The 19,075-nt window shown below is 41.5% G+C and overlaps 1 protein-coding gene across 1 annotated transcript in view; it reads right to left on the bottom strand.

Moving 5' to 3' along the window:
- YWHAE (tyrosine 3-monooxygenase/tryptophan 5-monooxygenase activation protein epsilon) overlaps nucleotides 1-15,638 on the bottom strand; it is a 36,234-nt gene extending 20,596 nt beyond the window's left edge. The window contains exon 1 of the mRNA XM_016211112.2: nucleotides 15,462-15,638. Coding sequence (XP_016066598.1) covers nucleotides 15,462-15,525 — 64 coding nt within the window. The 5' untranslated portion in view covers nucleotides 15,526-15,638. The remainder of the gene's footprint in view (nucleotides 1-15,461) is intronic.
- Between the last annotated feature and the right edge of the window lie 3,437 nt (nucleotides 15,639-19,075).

The raw sequence follows: 19,075 nt of genomic DNA, 5'->3' as shown, positions 1-19,075 counted from the left end.
AATGACTCTCTCATCACTGATGTTTCTATCTCTCTCCCTCTCCTTTCCTCTGTCGGAAATCAATAATGATTTTTTAAAAAAACTACCGTATCTACAGACTTAAAATATGAAGTACCTAGTATTATATGATCTAATCTTGAATCCTGTACATGAAATGACTTAAAGGAGAACCTACACAATCTCATAATACAGTACAAGAGTTAAGGCATTTGGGGATATCCTGAGAATCTAGTATACTGTACTCCTGATTGATCTGCTATAAATTATCAATAAATGGCAGGTAGTAAGTGTAGGGTTATAACTTGACTTTTAAATTTAAAAAAAATGACTAGTAAAAAAAAGGGGGCAAGGTAAGCCCATCAAAGCAATCCATACAAAGGATAGAAAAGTGCCACTTTTTACAATATCCAGGTTTGATCAAGAGTTCCTACAGTTCACCCGCAGGTGTGGCTCAGTGGTTGAGCATCTACCCATGAACCAAGAGGTCAGTGGTTAGATTCCCGGTCAGGACACACGCCTGGGGCTGCAGGCTCAATGCCCAGTAGGGGGTATGCAAGAGGCAGCTAATTTACGTTTCTCTCTCATCCATGTTTCTCTCCTCCCTTCCTCTCTCTTTAAAATCAATAAAAACATATTTTTTTAAAAAAGCCCTAGCCAATTTGGCTCAGTGGTTAGGGCGTTGGCCTGTGGACTGAAGGGTCCTGGGTTCGATTCCAGCCAAAGCACATACCTCAGTTGCAGGCTTGATCCCCAGCCCTGGTCAGTGTGCAAATGGAAGGCAACCAATCAATGTTTCTCTCTCCCCCCCCACCCCTTCCTACCACTCTCTCTGAAAAGCAATGGAGCCTGGCCAGGTGTGGCGCAGTGGATGAGCATCGACCTAGGATCCAGGAGATCCCAGTCCGATTCCCAGTCAGGGCACATGCCTGGGTTGCAGGCTTGAACCCCAGTCAGGGTCGTGCAGAAGGCAGCCAATCAATGACTCTCTCACCACAGATGTCTCTCTCTCTCTCTCCCCCAACCTCTCTCTAAAATAAAAATATATAATAAGTAAATAAATAAATAGCAATGGAAAAAAATCCTCAGGTGAGGATGAAAAAAAAGAATACAGACCTTAAAAAAAAAAAAAAAAGAGCTCCTACAGTTCATTTAGAGGAAAATAGTTAAGGAAAAAAACAAGCTCTTTATCTAAAATACTAAAATGATCTACCACCTTACACCCATTAAAATGACTACTATTTTTTTTTTTAAAAAAAAAAGAGCCCTAGCTGGTTTGATCCAGTGGTTAGTGTGTCAGCCCATGGACTAACGGGTCTCAGGTTCGATTCGGGTCAAGGGCACATACCTCAGTTACAGGCTCGATCCCCGCCCCGGTCGGGCTTGTACAGGAGGCAACCAATTGATGTGTCTCTCACATATTATTTCTCTTTCTTTCTCTCTCTCCCTCCACCTTCCCTTCTACTCTCTTTAAAAATCAATGGAAAAATATCCTCAGGTGAGGATTTAAAAAAAAATTCTCTCTAGACCAATTATTAGTTATCAGGCATGGTTCTTTGAAATCGTTAGTTTGGGATCTATGAGAATATATTTTACATGCATACATCTAGACTGACATATAGACAAGTCTTTACCCCATAAGATAAATTAAAAGAGAGCACTTCTTCAAAAGAGTTAGGCCTAAGACCTGTATTTTTCGATAAAATGCCACAATCTTTCTCTCACATTGAGCTTTCCTTTATCACCTATTATCTTATAGGCATTTCACAAAGTAACTAAAAATGTGAAGAATACAATAAATAGAAAAGATTCACCATCACAGAGAGCCATTCTGCACTAGAAAAGAACAGAGCAAGCAGAAAAGAACAAATATATTGAAGCATTTTCTCATATGCTGAGGAAAAAAGTATTTTGTCCTCTAATGATAAAAGAAAGGTGAACTTAGGGAAGTGTCAATAGTTTAGATTTTAGGAATGTTTCTATTTTATGATTATCAAAGAAACTGTTAACACCGAGCTAGGATCCCTATATAAAGATGAATGGTTCTTGGCATGTCCTCTCCTTGGGGTATGCCCTCTCCTTGGGGTATGCCCACTCAGCTCTCCTTTTCGAGTGAATTTCCTTTCTCCTAAACTCTAAGGGTCCCCCATGAGACTTGCAACCATGGGAGCAATAGGCAGCGGCAGCTCGTCCTGGGCTATCCCCGAAGAATCTGTCTCCAAGGTCCCCTTTTCTCTGACTTTCCAGTAAGCAGACAGCAGCTCTGCCTTGGCTCACACTTTTTCCCCCATAACATCTCTAGAGAGCCAAAGCCACCCCACCTACGCACTCTCCTGTTGCTTCTTCTATACTAGGCCCTTCCTTGTTTCACTATCCCCAGCTTTAATAAACGTACTCTCAAAATAAAAATAAAAATGTTAAAGATGAATGTCTCTTGTACCGTATGTAGCAAACTGAGCTAAAAGGGAAACAGGTAAGTACAGCAGCAAAGGAAAACCTGATGTCTGCATTTGGGGGTGGGGTCCCCCATAAAAAACTGAAACCCAGACCTGTGCCAGCAACAGTACCGGGAGAACAGCTAGATTGAAGACCAAAGGAGGAGCTAGAAGACCTAAGATAAAAGATCTCAGGATGGCCAAAGAACTTAATGTGATAAGTGTCTCCTTTAAAATCTCAATACTTAGTTCGCAAGAGACGTAGTTTAGAAGTTAAGGAATAAAAAGGATCTCGCCAGAAAACTCGTATGCAAAGAGGGGGTAAGTGTTATGATTCATTCCTATTCTAAGGCATGCCAAGAAAGCAAAATGTCCTTCATATGGCATGCGCATATTTAACATACCAGCCAAAGGATGACTTTATTCATCTTTAGAGAAGCCAGTGAGTAATTCTGAAGCAACTGTGCCTCCCCTAAGATTCTGGAAAGCAGAGAAGCCTGAATATAATCTACTCAGTGCCTCAAAATTGAAAGCACAAAAGAGACAGTAAATGTGTTTTAAATCTTTTCTAAACAGTCAATAGCCATGATTTATGACTGATAATTCTGTATGCCCAAAGGACAGAGAAAGTGTGCTTGGAAACCAAAAACTCCCCCAAATCTCAGAGGGTTGACACAACAAAGGTTTCTTTCATACTCAAATATTTAAGTGAAGGTCCACCATCATGGAGTTGTACACCATTTAATACTTGAGGCTTCCCTTGTCAAAAAAGCAAGGAAAGAAACCTAACGATCAGGAAAGGATTTCTCACTGCCTCTACAGTTACACATATTCTTACACATAATTTCTGCTCACATTTCACTAGCCAAAATAGTTCACATAACCCTGATGCCTGAGTACAAGAAGTTGGGGAAAAGAGGGTGGAAATACTCCAGTGTCTCAATATATTTTCTTAAACTTTTTTACACAATGAAATCGCACTAAAAAAAGGATGCCAAGTAAAATCAAACAGTATTTAAAAGAGCAGACGCCTGGCAGGTGTGGCTCAGAGGTTAAGCATCCACCTATGATCCAGGAGATCCCAGTTCAATTCCCAATTGGGGTGCATGTGGGAGACAACCAATGAATGTTTCTCTCTCAAATCAATAAAAACATATGAATGAATGAATGAATGAATGAATGAATGAATGAATGAATGAATGAGTAGAGGACCATACTACTGTACCATGAAGCTCCTAGTTATCCAGCCGTTTATAAAGCTTTAGTCTGGTATCAATGAGTTACAAGCAATAATGTTTTTCTTACGCTCGACATTATTTATCTCTTCCTTGATTAAATAACATTTAAACATACTCAGTGGCCATGAAAAAAAGCTAGGAGGTTGAAGAATAAGAGCTAGATTTCAAAGCTAAAAAGAAACAATCTCACAATGAGGGAGAGAAAAGGATAGCAGTTCTTTAAAATAAATATATGGGGAGAAAAAGGGACATCTGTAATATTTTAAACAATAATAAAATTTTTAAAAAATAAAAATTAAAAAAATAAAATAAATATAGAATAAGAAAAATTCCATATTAATAAATGGGATTCTACTGGTGAAGGAAGCTTATTACTACTACATAATCTAATAAATCCAAACATTTTGTTAGAGCTGCATTCTACCAACTGGAAGTACAATTCTCTTCTAGAAATAAACAACAACCAGGGCCTTTTCCGTTCTCTTTATTCTGAAAACTAGCCACAACAAAAAAAGATAAATTCCACTTGGGAGAAAATAAAACAGTATTTTATTTTCTCCAAAATGATCAAAATATCTGGGGTCCCTATATTACACACTTCCATAAACAGTTGTACTACACAGTAACCCTGAAAATACTGCATTGCAAACTGGCTCTAGCCTGTTTGGCTCAGTGGTTAGAGCATCGGCCTGTGGAATGAAGGGTCCCAGGTTCGATTCCAACCAAGGGCACGTGCCTCAGTTGCAGGCTCGATCCCCGGCCCAGTCACAGCACATGCAAGAGGCAACCAATCAATGTGTCACCCTCATGTCAATGTTTCTCTCTGCCCACCCCACCCTCCACTCTCTGAAAAGCAATGGGAAAAATATCCTCAGTAGAGGAAAGGAGAGAAATAAAGCATGACATGACAGATCTCCCCTAAATTTAATGGCTTTCTGGTCCGGTGGTAGTTTTACTATCTCTTGCTGCCTCTCCACTGGAAAATATACTCAACCGACATACCTCAACCTACATACCCTTCCCTGTCTCCTTCAGATATTAAAGATACCACTAAACAGAGAGAAATTAAGCCAAAAGACTGTTCATAACAACTTTTAAGTTGTAAAATTTAAAATCTGCCCGGCCGGGTGTGGCTCAGCAGTTGAGCATCCACCTAGAATCCAGGAGATCCCGTTTCAATTCCCAGTCAGGGCACATGCCCTGCTTGCCACTGGATGCCTAGTCGGGGGCATGAGGAGGCAGCCAATTAATGATGACTCTCTCATCATTGATGTTCCTATCTCTCTCTCTCTCTGTCCCTTCCTCTCTGAAATCAAGATTTATTTTTTTTTTAATTAAAATCTAAGGAACAGAAATAGAGCTTCAAGCAGTATGGACTGAAGTTTACTTGTAAGTATAGAAATATATAGAGTATCAGCTTGGAAGTGAAAAAGACTTGACTGAGCCCTGGCCAGGTGGCTCAGTTGTTTGGAGCTTCGTTCAGTACACCAAAAAGGTTGCAGGTTTGATCTGAACGTGGGAGGCAAACTGATCTACAGTTCTCTCTCACACTGATGCCTACCCACCCCTTTGCTCGCTCTCTAAAAATGAGTAAAATCATATCCTCCGGTGAGGGTTAAAAATAATAAGACTTGGCTGAATCCCAATGATGTTACCTATTTGTTGTCAACATCTGATAAGGTTCTTAATCCTTATCTGTTAAATGGCTAGTACCCATTTTGCAGGGTTGTTTTTGAGGACTGAGGGAATGATAAGCAACTGATTGTTCTCCCTCTCTAACTGCCTCCCTTCCACTCTTTCTAAAAATCATTGGAAAAAAATATCCTCAACAAAAAAAAACAACAAAAAAAAGAAACAACTTTTTCAATTTGTTAGTACCACTTTACACTAGTAGTCAATGAAGAGAGAATGTAGTTTTATACAACCTTTGATATGAGACAGGCACTAGCACCAGGTATATATAGCACCCTACCTTATAGCAAACTCCATTGTTGCCATTCAAATTAACTCTTATTTGCACATGCTAACAAAAGTATTATTCTGAAAGCATTTATACATTCACTACAATATAAGCTCCTTGAAGAGATCTGTTGTCAACTTTATTTACTGATAAATCCCAAGTTTCCTGAACAGTGGCCCAGGTACATAGCTGACACTAAATATGTACTTGTCAAATGCCTTTGGAACTCACTTTTAATAGTGTGAATACTAAGGCTTTTCAAAGCACAATAATCTTGACACTCAAATATATACAACTTTTCCTCTATATGTATCCACCTACACAGAGAACTCTCTAAAATCAACTTCTACCTTCAAAGTGCTTAGACTTCTAAAGAAATTTAAAACCTTCCCAATTAGCTTCTACTAGGTAGAAAAACAAGAAAACCTTTTACCCAGATTCTGCAATTCTGAGTGCAGAAAGATATCTTTCTTCCTCAAGAGTCTCGGAATGGGGGAAAAGGGGAGAAATTCCCCTTACTCCATCAAAACTAAGAGATTTCTCCTCTTAGAATTTAAGAAGATACTCCCTCCTCAGGCAGCTGTAATAGCTGTAGAAAAAACAAAAAGATGATGTGCAGGGGAAGTAAGGGTAGAAAGTAAGAGGTTGGGGAGGTAAATGACCTAAGATACTGGCATACTGGGAGGGGAAAAGGGGGGGAGGCCTTGAAGTCTGAATCTCTTTTCATAATTTTTGTAGAATTAGAAAAAACAAAAAAATCTTAAAATTTTGTGTTGGAATACATCAGGAAAAGAATGACCAGAAATGACCCTTATACTGATACAATTCAAGAGAAGGGTTATACTATTTACTTATTTCCCTAAGTCTTTGAACAGATATGAAACCCCCCATAAAAATTTCAGCACTTTCATGCTAATATTTAAAAGTTGTAGGGAAAAGTTTATTCTGCACAGAAAAATGTTTATTAATGAATACCTTTCGAAAAAATCTGTAAAAACAAAATCACAGCTGTGGTGATATTTCTAGTCAAGGCGCTCACAAACGTTTTCCAGTTTCCATGAAAACACTGACAATCCTATTGTAAATTTTGCTAACTTATTAATAATTTAACTTATTGTGATCAGATAAAATCGGTTAGCCACACAAATTCTTTAAGAATATGTTTTTTATTGAGTAGAGAAAAACATCAATTGGCTGCCTCCTGCACAACCCCTACTGGGGATCAAGCCTACAACCCAGGCATGTGCCCTGACCAGGAATAGAACTGGCGACCTCTTTGGTACATGGGATGACGCTCAACTAACTGAGCCATACCAGCCAGAGCATCACACAATTTTTTTTAATATATATTGATTTCAGAGAGGAAGGGGGGAAGAAAAACATCAATGATGAGAGAGTCATCATTGATTGGCTGCCTCCTGCATGCCCACACCCATGCCCCCCCCACTGGGGATCAAGCCCACAACCTGGGCATGAGCCCTGACCAAGAATCAAACAGGGATCTCCTGGATCCTAAGTCAATGCTCAAACGCTGAGCCACTCCCAGCCAGACAATCACACAAATTCTTAAGTAGGACATTTAACATTTCTACAACAGAAGTGTTCACAATTTCAAGTTCCCACAATGTCCTTAAATGACTAACCACCAAGGACACAGCATTTCTACAACACAAGGTGTCCACAACCACCATTCCAAGGTCCTAGAAAATCCTTAAATGACTAAGGATTAAATAGTATTAATTGGTAGCTTTCTATTAATCAGAACCCATTCACTGTCCAGGGCTTACACTAAGCCTTTAGAATCACAACCACCAAATTGGATATGTATAGTTATCCAACCGCTTTTCAAAAGTTCAAATTAACTTCAAATCACTTTTAAGAAAGACCTACATTAGTAATACCTGTTTTCACTAAATCAAAGAAATCAAAGAGGATTTTCACTTTTAGGAAAAAGACAAAAAGCAAAAACAACATGCAGTATTTGCCATTATAGAAGCAGTACACACCCAGAGCAGGGAGAGTGGCATGGACAAGCTCCTTCCTGCAAACTACACTCAGCATCAAACCGCCACAGCTTTGAACCTTGCCTGTGAACATAAGTGCTTTATCTCAATTCATTATTTTCCTAGTCAGTAATCTGAGACTGCTAATATGCAAATATTTTAACACTGATTTACTTTTGCATTTTCATACTATTGAATCTTTCACCCCAAACCCACAGACAAGTGTTATATTCTCCTGAATGTTAACCTGGAATTAATATCAAAAGAACTACATACCAGCTCAATGTGGCCAAAGTATAGATTATACTGCTTGGGAATAAATCTAAACAACCTTCACTCTGTACATGCAAATTTCCAGATGAGTTAAGATTAAGAATTTTTTTCGATTCCCAGTTGGGGCACATGCCTGGGTTGCAGGCTCGATCCCCAGTAAGGGGCATGCAGGAGGCAGACAGTCAATGACTCATCATTGATGTCTCTCTCTCTCTCTCTCTCTTTCTCTCTCTCTCTCTCCCCCCTTCCCTTCCTCTCTCTGAAATCAATAAAGATATTTTTTAATTTATTTTGAGACCTGTATTTATGTAAATGTAACTTAAGAGACTAAACCCATTAGAATACACTTACTAAGAATAACTCAAACAAGGTAGATTACCTTCCAATATGACCATAATAGATCAGTAGCAAAGACATCTAGTTCATCATTCACACTGAATGAGAATTTCTCACAAATACTTCCTAACAGGTATTATTCTTTGCAGTTTATGAAACCTCACAACTTCACGGCATCATTAATCCCCATTCTACAGACAAGGAATTCAGATTCCAAGGCCTTTCTTTGCACTACACCACCTTACCAAATATGAAACAGTCATAACTCTTATTCATAGTGTAACATGTCTCCTTTAAACGAAGAAGAGTTAAACACATTTCATGTTGCTTTTGCTAGATAAAATCCTGACATCACAATCAATCCTAACAATGACAGGTCTGCCTAGCTATTGTGATGGATCATTGAAAGAAAGGCAATACAGATTAAATTTCAAACAGATGAAACAGGGTCATGGTAATCTGTTTTCTAAACTAACGGGATTTGGTGTTCTAAACAGAATGGTCATAACAAGTGTGGGTGAGAATGTAAAAATGTATTTTGGGGAAAGTTCTGAGCTTAGGATAGACATTTGCTAAGACCCAAGTCTTTTTAAGCACAGATCTAGCTCAGGTAGACATACATAAAACCAACATAGTGATTGGCTTTGACATTATCACTCAGTTTTGACTAGTTTACATGCCAGCAAGTTCTATTTTCAGCAACTACCTTATCCTTGGTTTTTTCAGTTCCCCTTTGGAGTAATGGGAGGAGGAAATTTTTTGTCTTATGTTCTGGCAAATGTTGACTTCGTTTGAGAAAGAAGAAAACCAAAACGAAGAGTTAGATTTAAGCTATCTCTATAGTAGAGAGAGACAAAGCTTAGAAAACTTCTGTTATGAATCTAAATGAGAAACTAGTAGTAACAAATGGTCTTAAAGTAGATAGACTATAAGGGCAAGTTTGCAACTCAGGGCAATCCCAGTTTATGCATACAGCACGATTACAAATTGGTTTCTCTTCAATTCAAGGTATCCTGATTTGGATGATAAACTATGATAACCCTTTTATTAGTAAGGCAGTTGTTATCACAATTTGGTAAATTTAAATGAGCTTCTGAAATTGTTCGAAGAATGTGACTAGCATGAATATTTAGTCAATGAGTTCAAACCATAAAATTATGCTAACAAACCAATTTGTCAACTTGGCTATATCAGTATTGAACTGTATCAAACTGTTAGCTGACCATTTCGAAAGTAAACATAGGGGGGCAAAAGGGAACATCTGTAATACTTTCAACAATAAAGATAAACTGGGGAGGAAAAAAAAAGTAGGGGCCGGGCCAGCATGACTCAGTGGGTTGAGCATCAATCTATGATCTGGGAGATCGGTTCAATTCCTGGTCAGGGCACATGCCTGAGTTGTGGGCTCAATACCCAGTAGGGGGCATGCAGGAGGCAGCCGGTCAATGACTCATCATTGATGTTTCTCTCTCACTCCCTCCCTTCCTCTCCCTGAAATCAATAAAGACATTAAAAAAAAAAAGTAAACAAAACTACTTTATGTTGCTGTTCCTCGCTATCCCTTAATGGATTCTGTGTGACAGCTATCTTACCTTCACATTTGTGAATCATTTGCCCTCTCTCCTCTTCCTAAAAGTTTTGTAATTACATCAGTAATTTAGGGACTACATCCATTAAGATGAAGGGGAAAATAAAAGTTCTTTACAGATATGCATGGCCATACCCTGGCCGGGTGGTTCAACTGATCAGTGTGTGATCCCAATATACCAAGGTTGCAGGTTGGACCCCAGGCCAGGGCACATACAAGCAGCAGTCAAGGAACGCATAAATAGGTGGAATGGCAAATTGATATTTGTTCCTTTTTCCCTCTCACTACCTATGTCAATGCTATATGAAATAAACAAAATTTTGTCAAAACTGTCTGTGAAAAGTGAAGTTCTATATATATGGCATTACTTAAAATTTTAATTTTTATCCTATGCCTGTCATTACTATCTTAAATACACACTCTTGCCCTATCCTATGTGGCTCAGCTGGTTGAAGCATCATCCTGCACACCAAAGGGTCTCAGGTTTGATTCCCCATCAGGTCACATACCCAGGTTGCAGGTTCGATCCGTCGGGGCGCACAGGGGAGGCAACTGACTGACTGGTGTTTCCCTCGCCCCGCTTTCATCTCTAACAAAAATCTATAAAAACATGTCTTCAAGTGAGGATTAAATACACTTTTCTTACATATAAAGTAAAAGTCTGGCAAAAATCAGCCTTACGGCCCCCTTTTTATGAAAAAATAAAAATGTTTTCAGCCCTGGCCAGTATGGCTCATTTGGTTGAGCACTGTCCTGTGCAATGCAGGTCACCGGGTTCCACCAGTCAGGACACATGCCCAGATTGCAGGCCTGATCCCTAGTTGGGGTGTGTGCAGGAGACAGCCGTTAGATGTTTATCTCGTTTCCGTTTTTCTCTCCCCTCCCCACCTTACAAATTTAAAACTCATTGGTAAAATTAGATACATTAATTTACTGGACTGAAATTTCACTTGCTATATACCAGGTTACAAAACTTTTTTAAACATTTCCCATTCTCCTGACCAAGCTATTAAACAATCATGGCCCTGGCCTTTGTGTGCTCAGTGGTTAGAGCGTCCGCCTTTGCACAGAAGGGTTGCGGGTTCACTCCCCACCCCTGGCCAGGGCTCACATGAGGGAGGCAACCAGTCAACATGAGACATCGATGTTTCTTTCTTTCTCTCTCTCCCCCCCTTCCCTCCCTCCTTTCTACTCTCTCTGAAAAAGCAATAGAAAAAATAATCCCGAGGTGAGGATTAACAGTGTGTGTGTGTGTATATATATTTTGTTAATCAGTTAATCATAATATATATATGAGCTGCTTACTGAATCCAAAATTTGCTCAGTTTAATACTTGCCGTTAAGTGTTCTTCCCCTACTAGAATTCAAATTCAGACCTTTTCATGTAAAGGTGAAAGGGGTGCCTAAGAATGTCCACAGTAGTAAGAATTTACCCCATCACCTCAAACTGCAGTGATTCATAATTTCATTATATTCCATAGTTGTAAGCTAACAGAATACACTGAAGTATGCACAATACCATATCAAAGTCTAAAGTATACACAAAAGAGCATCTGCTTTAAATATGAAGACTAAAAGCTACCAGTAGGAGGGATTTTAAAAACTGCATTATCCAACTCTGCTTACATATAGGAAGGGGGAAAAACTGCACTAAATAAAGTTAACTCCATTAACTGAAATAGCAAAAATTATTACTGGCCTACAGTCAAGAATTGATAATTAACCTGTTTTCTTTTTTTAAGTATAATGTTAGACACGAGTTGTTTTTAATCCTTACCTGAGGACATGATTTCATTGATTTATAGAGAAAGGAAGGGAGAAGGGGGGGCAGGGGGACATCAATCAGCCACCTCTGGTACTCACCCTGACCAGGACTGAATCTACAACCCTTCTTTGATGCACAGGATGAAGCTCCTACTGAGTCACATTGGTCAGAGCTAACCGTTTTTTTTTAACTCATTACTAAAGTTGACTTACTTTTACCCATTTTTTTCCCTAACAAGACATATATTAAGGAATTAACTCAAAACCCCTCACTGACTACCAGAATAAGTTAGAGATGAGCTCTTGTATTTTAAAAGAAGAGCTCTCCTCTAAGTAGTAATGCAGAACAGATGTATTCCTGATGTTGATGCATTCACAGGATAAATCAAAAGTGACCATCAATACTTTACCCCGTCATATGAAGCCAATCATAACAGGGAAGTGAAAAGACAAAACCAGCAACTACCCCACAAACCCAAATGTAGTGTATGCTGACAGAAAATATGCAAGTACTGACTCCACCCCCATTATTCCCCACTTTTCTGTACTATTGTGGTTCATATAAATGGGACAGTAAAACTTAGTTCAGGAATGCTAAAAGGTCTCAGATTTCCTTAATATGGCCACGAATGATATAAAAACTATTCCTTAGCCCTAACTGGTTTGACCCAGTGGTTAGAGCATAGGCCCTTGGACTGAAGGGTCTCGGGTTCGATTCCAGTCAAGGGCATGTACCTCAGTTGCAGGCTCAATCCCTGGCCTTGGTCCGGGTATGTGTGGGAGGCAACCAATCGATGTGTCTCTCTCATATCGATGTTTCTCTCTCTCCCCCCAATCCACCCTCTCTGAAAAGCAATGGAAAAATATCCTTAGGTGAGTATTTAAAAAAAAAACTATTTCTGCCTGGCTGGCCATGGATCAGTGGTTGAGCATCGACTTAAGATCCAGGAGATCATGGTTCAATTCCAGTCACATGCCCAGGATGTGGGCTCGATCCCATTGGGGGCATGCAGGAGGAAGCCAATCAATGACTCTCATCATTGATGTTTCTCTCTCTCTCTCTCCCCCTTTCTACCCCTTCCTCTCTCTGAAATCAATAAAGATATAATTTTTAAAAAAACAAACAAAAATAAATAACTATTCTTTAGACTACTAACTTAAATGATGGGATGCTAGATTTAATCTTCAAGGTGAAGAGTCCTAGCTCCAAACCAGTATTTCCTATCTGCAACCCGAAAATTGTTCTTTTTCTGAACACATCTCAGCTCTTCCTCCAGTACCTTTATATAAACCACATAAATTGATTCCAATTCCCCAGGATAGAATTAAGTGATGCTACAAAGAAGTTTAAGTATTAGATTCAACACAGCATGTAAAATAAAAGATGAAGGTACTGCAGGAACAATGAGAAAAACCAGTATTTATACCCAGGTTCCCAAAACCAAATCATTCATATGTACTCTCACCTTCTTCCACTCTCCACACTTGATCAATTGTCTGGTGACTAAAACTATGGGATCCTTTTTTGTTACTACAAACAACACTGATTTGTTACTCATTAAGGGACTGGACACAGGTAGAGTCTGATTCCTGATAACAGTCTTCCTCTTCTTCCTTCCCAATGAATCCCTCTCTATATTGTGCCCAATAGTTACAACAGTTTCTCTCCACCGGTAGACGTTATCTCCTTCCCCCTTTAAATTCTGAAGGAGACATCAAAAGTGTACATGTAATGATGTGGCTCTATCTTGAGAGTGCTATGTTGAATAACCCATAAGAGATTTGGTCAAAAATCTTCAGCACTCAACTCCAAAATATGATTATCACTAAACTGTCACCTTACTTGGAAACTAAGCTTGAGCTTCCAAATGAAATCATGAGCTTCCAAATCAGTTCTTAAAACAAGTTTTAAAAAACCTTCCTCCACGTCCTTTTAGTTATCACAGCAAGTTTACTCAGAGCCTAAAATCCCCACATAACAGAAAGCATTCAAATATCATTTCAAGTCTCCTCCCAAGGGCACGGGTATATTATGAGGGGAACCTATTTGGAGCATGGGGGGGGGCAAAAACAAAAAACCACACACTTCCATTACAAGGACGCCTACCTGTGTTTGACTTTTAAACACTGAAATAAAGACGAATCTGACCTTGAGCTGTACTTCCCACCTTATTCCCTTCCCCCTTCCAACAGGAACCTTGTTTAATACAAATAACAATTTAAGGATTTACAACATTTAGTGCAATATTTTCCTAAGTTTGCACTGAGAGCCTTTTCTCCTAATTTTCAAATTCCTGAATCCTAATGTATGGTCCTAGCCCTGAGGCTATTCAGATGACAAATACGTATTCAAGGAAAGCAATGGTCCTACATAATATTTTGAAAAATAAATGGTTTAGTAATTAAGAAAAATCTAAAGATCAATAGCACTTGATTCCAACCATATCTCACCCCACAACAGCATTAAAACCAAAGAAACCACATATATGATTTGTTTTTATAATACTACATCTTAACGGATGTGGGGGTAATTCAAGTACCTAGGCCCAAAATGAGGGGAGGGGCAATTTTTAAAAAGCAGCAGCCTGGAACTGACTGAACAGACACAATGGACAATTCGATAAAATTCTGGAAAATGACGAAAGAACCTTTATGGGCAAAGGAGCAATGAACAAAGAAAAACTGTTCAAATCTGTACATAAAACCATTTATTCAAAATGGGGGAAAGAATATAGGGTCTGCTGGGACCCCCTATGTTCGTAACCTCAAAACCCAAGCCCTAGCTGAACGACTGGGATGAGTTATAAGTTAAGATCCCCAAAAAGGCACGAACACGCATTCCAAGCCCGGGCAGTCGACCAAAATGCAGTTACTAAACACCTGAAATAACTTTATTTTTCAACAGGTCTTTCTCCGTTTGTCATAACGGTGCGTGTAAACAGCACAGTCGTTATTTTTACAAGACAGGCACTGGAAAAGGGCTGAGACTCATGGTCTCCTTGTTTCCTGTTCAATGTTCTACCCGCCACAGCTTACGGAGACAGAAAATAATTACAGGAACTCCGAGCTCTCCGGCGTAAGACCACGGAAAGGGACGTGAGGAAGGTATTTCTAAATCTTCGCAGAAGGCGGCGAGGTTGAACGTAAAACCTAAAAAACCCTCACTACAAGGTGTGCCGGCCTACGGGGAAGAAATACGATCGCAGCATCTCAGCTGGCCTCCGCCCAAGCATGAACAGCAGTGATTCCCACCCTCTCCCCTTCCCCCGCCTCATTCAAGACTGCCCCCCACCACAAGCCCAAAGAAGACCTCCGCTCGTCAGGCTTCTCCTTTGTGAGACTCCACAGCCGCCGCCCCACACTGGGCCTCCGGGGAAAAGCCACCGCCCCCACCCGCCATATTTCCCTGAAAGGCGCCCGCGCTACAGCTCCCGGTCGCCACTCTCCCCCATGTGGCGGGTGTTTCTTCCCCCATCACCCCACTCAATTGTTCTCCACATCCCAGACTGGTCAGAAGCTCCCCGGAGAATTGCTCGCCTGGAGACAGCACACGCCATCTCCTCCCCCTCCCCCCGCCCCGGGACTCGCCCTCCCCCCCAGCCGCCATTTTACAACCAACTCCTCCACCCTATCGCCTCGGCCTCTCGGTTGGCGAGTGTCTACAGCTGAGGACACTGAAGGGGTCAAATTCCTAAGCCTGGGGCCTCCCACCGCTCCGGGAGACCACAGGCCATTTCCTGCTCCCCGAATTCACGTCCCCGGGCCAGGCTCGGAGACGATGCCGCCATTTTGTCTCCGGCTCCCGGCCTCTGTGGGCGGCGGCAGAGGGTCCGAGAATTCCAGCCCCCGGTTGACCCCCCAACTCACCGTCGTATCGCTCAGCCTGCTCGGCCAGCTTCGCCTGGTACACCAGATCCTCCCGATCATCCATAGCGGCAGCGGCTCCGGCAGGGTCTGCGCGACGGATGGAAGCGGATAGCGTCTCCGACTCTCTCAGCCTCTCGCTCCGCGTCCGAGCAGCAAAAATGGCGGCGCCTCAATCCGGGACTTCCGCCTGCGCACGCGGACAACTGCTCAGCTCTATGGCAACCGCTCCCTGGCAACTGGCGCGGGGGGCGGTCCGGGAGCTCGGCGGCTGGAGAGGCTGAAACTAGCTAGACGCCCCTCCTCCGTGGGCTCAGCTGGTGCAGGATCTCCGAGGCGGGAACTGCGACTGCGAGAAGAAAGAGCGACCCCGAGGGAGGCCTGCGGCGAGGCCGGCCTGGACTGCTCCTCCAGAGAGGGAGCAAGAGAAAGCAGAGCTGTAACGGATTTTTAATGGCTTCCTCACTGACACCAACGCCTCTCCTACCTTGTGCCTGTTTCCTCAGCCAGGCACCCCTCCTGGGCCTTTTCCAGGCTTTTTTTTTAAACCCCGGGGTAAAGAGTTGGGCCCTGCTACAGCCGGTCCGGGAAGAGGAGCTCCAGTTTTCACACCTCACCTTCGCACGGCAATCTTTTCCTTCCCCTGCGCCTTAGCCAGCTTTTTCCGTTTGGACCCACCGTGGCTAGGAACACGGTAGTCGCCAGAGGAGCCCGGTCTGGGGCGCAAGGTGCAGGAGGCTGGGGCCAAGGCCAAATCGAGATTAAGGAGGCAAGAGTGGGAAAGCACCTGGTGTGTCTTGCTTCCCAGTGGATTCCCAGCACCCTGTTCTCAGCATAATACCCGTCCCGAGACTGGAGCTCAGGTAACTAGAGCATAAGCTCTGTGGCGAGGTCTGCAATAAATGTGGAATAAAAAGGTTGGAACCAAGTTATGAGGAGCCTTGGATGGCCAGCTAAGAAGTCTGCACCTTACTCAGTGGGAACAAGAACGCTATTTTTTATTTTATTTTTTTATGATCTTTGCATGGAGGATGACATCATTTGTCTAACAACATACACTTTAGAAGGATTAATAAGTACGGTATAATAGTGATTAAATTAAGTAAGAGGATAAATGATCCGGCTATTATTACACTAATGCAGGCAAAAAGGAATAGACGGTAGCAGTGAAATTGGAAGGAAAGGACAAATAGGATTCGTGCTACACAGAGAGAAGCCACAGGAATCTGTAGCTGATCTGCAGACCTAGAGATCTTGTGAGGGGGGGAAACTGACTTTCCATCTTCCCACCCTGAGTCACTGGGATAAATGAGTGGCAGTATCGTGAACAACAACAACAAAAATAGGGATGCCAGGAAAATTTGCTGATAGAATGCGGAGAAGACAGGCAATTCCTTTTAGCACATGTCGGTTCTAAGATTCTCAAAAGATCTCCCAGGTAGAAATGACCAGCATGGAGCTGGAAAACATTCCATTCCTAACAGAAGGGAAACTGCCATAGAAGCAGGTAGAGTGTGTGTGAAGGGGACCAAACACACCACCTTGGAGAATACCTGCTTCTGAGAGAGGGGTGAAAGCAGGAGACCCAAGGAAGGAGACCAGGTGGCTCCTTATTGCATTACAAATTAAACCCCCTCCGCTCTAAACAAACTTAACAAATTTCAACGGTAAAAGACTGAGAATCAAAACACCTGGGTTCTAGCCCTAATTCTATAACTATATAAATACACATTTTTTTATTTATACATCCAGCAAGTCATTTCGCCTCTGAAGTTTCATGTTCATCTGTAAAGTTGAGAAACTGGAGACCTTATATTAAACCATGAAACAAGCCTTTAAAAGTGTTAAAAGACTGAAATCATACAAATTATCTTTTCCTATCAAGTAGAATGACTTGTAAATAGCCTTGGCCAGGTAGCTCAGTTGGTTAGAGCCTTGTCTAGATACCCCAAGGTTTTGGGTTTGATACCCAGTTGGGATTTGTACAGGAGGCAACTAATGTCTCTCGCTCTCCCTTCCTCTCTCCGAAATCAGATAAATAAAAAGACTTTTTTTTAAAAAAAAAATTTGAAAACATATCCTCAGGTGAGAATTAAAAAAATAAAAAATTAAAAATAAAATAAAATAAAAAAGGATCATAAGTTAATAATGTAACTGAACACCTTAAGGAACTACAAAAAGAACAAACTAAACCCAAAGCTAGCAGAAAGAACAAATAATAAAGATTAAAGTGAAGATAAATAAAATAGAAAATTGGTTGAAAAAAAAATCAACAAACCAAAAGTTGGTTCTTTGAAAAGATCAACAAAATTGAAAAAGCTAGATTGACTAAGAAAAAAAAAAAGACTCAAATTACTAAAATCAGAAATGAATGTGGGGAAATTACTACTGACCATACAGAAATAAGGATTTGAAGAGAGTATTATCAACAATAGCATGCCAATAAATTGGATAATAAATGATTTGCCTGGGGCATGAGTACCCACCATGACCTACCAAGTTAGAAATATATGATCAGCCCTGGTCAGTGTGGCTCAGGTGGTTGCGTGTCTGTGGTCCCGTGCACGGAGAGGTCTCCGGTTCTATTCCTAGTCAGAGCACATGCCAGGGTTGGGGCTCAATCCTTTGGTGGGGGGGCATGTAAGAGGCAGGTGGTTGATGTTCTGCTCTCACATCAATGTTTCTCTTTCTCCCTTTCCCTTCCTCTCTCTAAAAACCCATAAGAATATTAAAAAAAAAAAAAAGCCCTGGTCTCGGGTTTTTGTTTTTTTTTTAAATATATCTTTATTGATTTCAGAGAGAGGAAAGGAGAGAGAGAGATAGAAACATCAATGATGAGAAAGTCATTGATCCGCTGCAGCCCGCAACCCAGGCATAGTGCCCTGACCGGGAATCGAACCCTGATCGCCTGGATCCCAGGTCGCCACTCAACCACTGAGCCACGCCCGGCCGGGCTGGTCTCGGGTTTAATCCCCGGTGAAGGCCAAGTACCTGGGTTGCAGGTTCAATCCCAGGCCCCAGTCAGGGTGCATGCAGGAGGCAACCAATCTCTCACATCGATCTCTCTCGCTCCCCCTCACTCCCCGCTTCCACTCTCTCTAAAAACCACCCTTGCCGCTGTGGCTCAGTTGGTTGAACGTTGTCCCATGCACCAGAAGGTCACTGGTTCGATTCCCGGTCAGGGCACACGCCTGGGTTTGGGGGCTCGATCCCCAGTAGGGGGCATGAAGGAGGGAGTCAATTGATGTTTCTCACATCAATGTTTCTCTCTCCCTTCCTTTCTCAAATCAATAAAAACATATTGAAAAATAAATAAAAATCAGTGGAAAAAAAGTCCTTGGGTGAAGATTAATATAAATATATGATAAGGTCACCCTGTGGCGTTACTCCCTATAGAACTCCTTTTTCGTCCAAGAGAGTGAGACGACAGAGCTCCCTAATGCATCCCTGTTATTCACCGGGCTGGGCCTGAGGTTTTGGAGTCAAGGCAGGGAATGAGGAGCTGGCCAAGCCAGAGGAAACCAGAGCTGCTGGCTCGCTGCCCTTCCAATCGCTGGAACTGGGGAGGGGCCATTAGCACACACTGTGATATCATTTTTTTATTCCTTTTTTTCTTT

This window comes from Miniopterus natalensis, chromosome 17 (assembly GCF_054644295.1).
Source record: "Miniopterus natalensis isolate mMinNat1 chromosome 17, mMinNat1.hap1, whole genome shotgun sequence".
Lineage (NCBI taxonomy): Eukaryota > Metazoa > Chordata > Mammalia > Chiroptera > Miniopteridae > Miniopterus > Miniopterus natalensis.
The sequence above is the reverse complement of the archived record's forward strand: the minus strand, read 5'-3'. Positions and strand labels throughout refer to the sequence as shown.